The 4,973-nt window shown below is 40.9% G+C and overlaps 1 protein-coding gene across 1 annotated transcript; it reads left to right on the plus strand.

The window, feature by feature from the left end:
• The first annotated feature begins 1,540 nt into the window (after positions 1 to 1,540).
• Positions 1,541 to 4,849, plus strand: LOC121535934. Its single transcript, XM_045206319.1, has 5 exons — positions 1,541 to 1,779; positions 2,298 to 2,317; positions 4,067 to 4,267; positions 4,446 to 4,651; positions 4,733 to 4,849. The coding sequence occupies exons 2-5, from the start codon at positions 2,302 to 2,304 to the stop codon at positions 4,832 to 4,834; spliced, it is 525 nt and encodes a 174-aa protein (XP_045062254.1). The 5' UTR covers positions 1,541 to 1,779; positions 2,298 to 2,301; the 3' UTR covers positions 4,835 to 4,849.
• Positions 4,850 to 4,973: the final 124 nt, after the last annotated feature.

A 4,973-nucleotide genomic window follows, 5' to 3' on the forward strand; every position in this document is an offset into this window, starting at 1 on the left:
GTAAAAACTAAACTCGTCGTGTTTGGAGGACAAAGAATGCTGAGTTGCATCCAAGAACACCATACCTACTGTGAAGCATGGGGGTGGAAACATCATACTTTGGGGCTGTTTTTCTGCAAAGGGACCAGGACGACTGATCCGTGTAAAGGAAAGAATGAATGGGGCCATGTATCGTGAGATTTTGAGTGAAAACCTTCTTCCATCAGTAAGGGCATTGAAGATGAAACGTGGCTGGGTCTTTCAGCATGACAATGATCCCAAACACACCGCCCGGGCAACGAAGGAGTGGCTTCGTAAGAAGCATTTCAAGGTCCTGGAGTGGCCTAGCCAGTCTCCAGATATCAACCCCATCGAAAATCTTTGGAGGGAGTTGAAAGTCTGTGTTGCCCAGCGACAGCCCCAAAACATCACTGCTCTAGAGGAGATCTGCATGGAGGAATGGGCCAAAATACCAGCAACAGTGTGTGAAAACCTTGTGAAGACTTACAGAAAACGTTTGACCTGTGTCATTGCCAACAAAGGGTATATAACAAAGTATTGAGAAACTTTTGTTATTGACCAAATACTTATTTTCCACCATAATTTGCAAATAAATTCATTAAAAATCCTACAATGTGATTTTCTGGAAAAAAATTTCTCATTTTGTCTGTCATAGTTGACGTGTACCTATGATGAAAATTACAGGCCTCTCTCATCTTTTTAAGTGGGAGAACCTGCACAATTGGTGGCTGACTAAATACTTTTTCCCCCACTGTATACAGGTAACAAACTGAGATTAGGAGCACTCCCTTTAAGAGTGTGCTCCTAATCTCAGCTCGTTACCTGTATAAAAGACACCTGGGAGCCAGAAATCTTTCTGATTGAGAGGGGGTCAAATACTTATTTCCACCATTAAAATGCAAATCAATTTATAATATTTTTGACATGCGTTTTTCTGGATTTCTGTCTCTCACTGTTCAAATAAACCTACCATTAAAATTATAGACTGATCATTTCTTTGTCAGCGGGCAAACGTACAAAATCAGCAGGGGATCAAATACTTTTTTCCCTCACTGTATGTTACCTGCACTGCTCATTGCACGTTCTACATGAGGGCCTTGACATTTGTGAGTGTATCTGTGTTTCTATCCCCCTCCTGACTGGTTATGTACTCTGCTCTCTTCTCCAGAGGCCCTGCCCCTACTGGTGGGAGTGATCCAGTCTCCAGACTCCAAGGTCAAGGAGAATGTCAACGCCACAGAGAACTGCATCTCAGCCGTGGGCAAGGTCATGAGGTTCAGGCCCGAGTGTGCCAACGTCAACGAGATCCTTCCCCATTGGCTCTCCTGGCTGCCACTCAACGAAGACAAGGAGGAAGCTGTGCACACCTTCGACTTCCTGTGTGACCTTATTGAAAGGTGGGGGACTGACTTTACTGATTTGGGTTGTTCATTAGGCTCCGAACGGTAGTTAACTAACAAATGGGGAGTAACTAATTGAACTTAGCCAATAAGAAATGTTTTATTTAGCTTTCTGTTGCTATGAGTTTAGACATTTTCCATTGTGTCGACCTAATGAACGTGACCTATTTTTACTCTGTGGCTGTGGTAACTAGTGTAACCCATGGTTTATCTTGCTGTTTAGTTTCACTTTCTCTTAGTTTAGCTATTGGAACAGATCACTTCAAACCACAACTGCAATACAGTCAACAGACAATTATCCCATAGCTGCAATACAGGGAACAGAAAAGTATCCCATAGCTGCAATACAGGGAACAGAAAATTATCCCATAGCTGCAGGGTAAGTCTACTTTCCTCATTTCCTTTCATTGACAATTCATGTTCAACATGAACACCATAACTATCATTTACAGTTGTGTGGGTGTCACAAAGGGTTTTGTGATCATTTAATATTCTATGTCTACAACGGGAATAAACAGTAAACATGGTTAAGTGGAAACTGGCAGTGCTGAATTTAATGGAATGTTTTTTAGATTAGTAATTCAATGAATGTAGAATAAAACAGAGGCAGTAAGTACATTTACACTAACACATTGCTTTCACTTTCTAATTCCAAGAAATCATATGTTCCACTAGAAGGACTGAGGTTGCAGAGTACTCTAGTGCCAGATATTGTGAAAGATTAGAGAAAAAAGTTAATGTTTAGAATGTGAAATAGCTTCACGCTGCTGTACCCAGTTTGGACCATAGAGAAAGATAAGTTATCTTAATAATTTGTATACTGGTTGTAGTTTTATTATCCTGAATGTATCTATCTAGACTAATAAACCCATTTGTCTGTTCATTCACTTTCTATAGATCCATGTTGGAACACAGAGGTAATTTTCAACAGGGCTCTTCTGTATAATTTAAGATTTTGATTAAGGGGTGCACTGTAAAGTAAACGGTTAAACCTACAATACTCTTATAGCTGGCTGATCTACAGTGAGGGAAAAAAGTATTTGATCTCCTGCTGATTTTGTACGTTTGCCCACTGACAAAGAAATTATCAGTCTATAATTTTAATGGTAGGTTTATTTGAACAGTGAGAGACAGAATGACAACAAAAAAATCCAGAAAAACGCATGTCAAAAATGTTATAAATTGATTTGCATTTTAATGAGGGAAATAAGTATTTGACCCCTCTGCAAAACATGACTTAGTACTTGGTGGCAAAACCCTTGTTGGCAATCACAGAGGTCAGACGTTTTTTGTAGTTGGCCACCAGGTTTGCACACATCTCAGGATGGATTTTGTTCCACTCCTCTTTGCAGATCTTCTCCAAGTCATTAAGGTTTCGAGGCTGACGTTTGGCAACTCGAACCTTCAGCTCCCTCCAAAGATTTTCTATGGCTAGGCCACTCCAGGACCTTAATGTGCTTCTTCTTGAGCCACTCCTTTGTTGCCTTGGCCGTGTGTTTTGGGTCATTGTCATGCTGGAATACCCATCCACGACCCATTTTCAATGCCCTGGTTGAGGGAAGGAGGTTGTCACCCAAGATTTGACTGTACATGGCCCCGTCCATCGTCCCTTTGATGCGGTGAATTTGTCCTGTCCCCTTAGCAGAAAAACACACCCAAAGCATAATATTTCCACCTCCATGTTTGACGGTGGGGATGGTGTTCTTGGTGTCATAGGCAGCATTACTCCTTCTCCAAACATGGCGAGTTAAGTTGATGCCAAAGAGCTCCATTTTGGTCTCATCTGACCACAACACTTTCACCCAGTTCTCATCTGAATCATTCAGATGTTCATTGGCAAACTTCAGACGGGTATGTATACGTGCTTTCTTGAGCAGGGGGACCTTGCGGGCGCAGCAGGATTTCAGTCCTTCACGGCGTAGTGTGTTACCAATTGTTTTCTTGGTGACTATGGTCCCAGCTGCCTTGAGATCATTGACAAAATCCTCCCGTGTAGTTCTGGGCTGATTCCTCACCGTTCTCATGATCATTGCAACTCCACGAGGTGAGATCTTGCATGGAGCCCCAGGCCGAGGGAGATTGACAGGTCTTTTGCGTTTCTGTTGTCACCTTCTCACCAAGCTGCTTCTTGATGGTCTTGTAGCCCATTCCAGCCTTGTGTAGGTCTACAATCTTGTCCCTGACATCCTTGGAGAGCTCTTTGGTCTTGGCCATGGTGGAGAGTTTGGAATCTGATTGATTGATGGCTTCTGTGGACAGGTGTCTTTTATACAGGTAACACACTGAGATTATGAGCACTCCCGTTAAGAGTGTGCTCCTAATCTCAGCTCGTTACCTGTATAAAAGACACCTGGGAGCCAGAAATCTTTCTGATTGAGAGGGGGTCAAATACTTATTTCCCTCATTAAAATGCAAATCAATTTATAACATTTTTGACATGGGTTTTTCTGGATTTTTTTGTTGTTATTCTGTCTCTCACTGTTCAAATAAACCTACCATTAAAATTATAGACTGATCATTTCTTTGTCAGTGGGCAAACGTACAAAATCAGCAGGGGATCAAATACTTGTTTCCCTCACTGTATGATCCAAATATCCATTGTTCCAATTAACACCAACATTAATACTTTTATAAATAACGTTTTTGATTTCTCTCTCTTGTCTAAGTGGCATACAAGATGAGGTACTACACAGTTGAGACTGGCAGTACTTTGGAATCTCATATTCAGTTTATGAGACGACTCAACAACACCACAATATGTTTTACGGAAGTCAAGTCTCCGATGGAGAGTGATGTCATCATGGCTTTCTGTCCCATCGTCTCCCGCGCTGGGACTGATATTGAAGCAGCACTGGAACAGATTCCAAGTACAGTAACTCATCCCAAATATGACTTCCCAAGCAATGTTATTTCCTTCTATACAAGATATTCTCATTCCACACCAGATTTACTCAAAATGTACCAACGACATGAATTACATTACTAAATTGTTTATTTTAGATGCTTATTGGTTTATTTTGACGTATTCCCTAATTCTCTTGACAGCTGGTAAAGATGTCATTCTGGTGGTGCTGCATCACACCTTCAACCCAGACTTCACTGTACCTGACAGCAGCAGACTAGTGACCAGAAGTGATGTAATAATGACAGTGGACTGTCTGTTCCATGAGAGCCAGGGAGGACTACTGGACTGTCCTCGCAATGATGCAGCAGTCAAAACGATTAAGCAGAAGCTAGACATAGCTCTTATGGTATGATATCAATTAATCATAATTTTGAATACATCATCTCTGTATTTGATGTACTAATTTTTCCTCTCTTTTTTTTTACAGGCCAGAAATTGTGGCTGTCCAGCTTGGATTCTAAGCTTTGTTAAAGTATGTCAAATCATTGCAAATTATAAAGTAACTATACATCAGCAACTACTACACTGAACAAAAATATAACGCTACATGCAACAATTTCACAGATTTTACTGAGTTACAGTTCATATAAGGAAATCAGTCAATTGAAATAAATTCATTAAACCCTAATCTATGGATTTCACATGACTGGGAATACAGATATGCATCT

The sequence above is a fragment of the Coregonus clupeaformis genome, chromosome 22 (assembly GCF_020615455.1).
Source record: "Coregonus clupeaformis isolate EN_2021a chromosome 22, ASM2061545v1, whole genome shotgun sequence".
In the NCBI taxonomy this organism is placed as follows: Eukaryota; Metazoa; Chordata; class Actinopteri; order Salmoniformes; family Salmonidae; genus Coregonus; species Coregonus clupeaformis.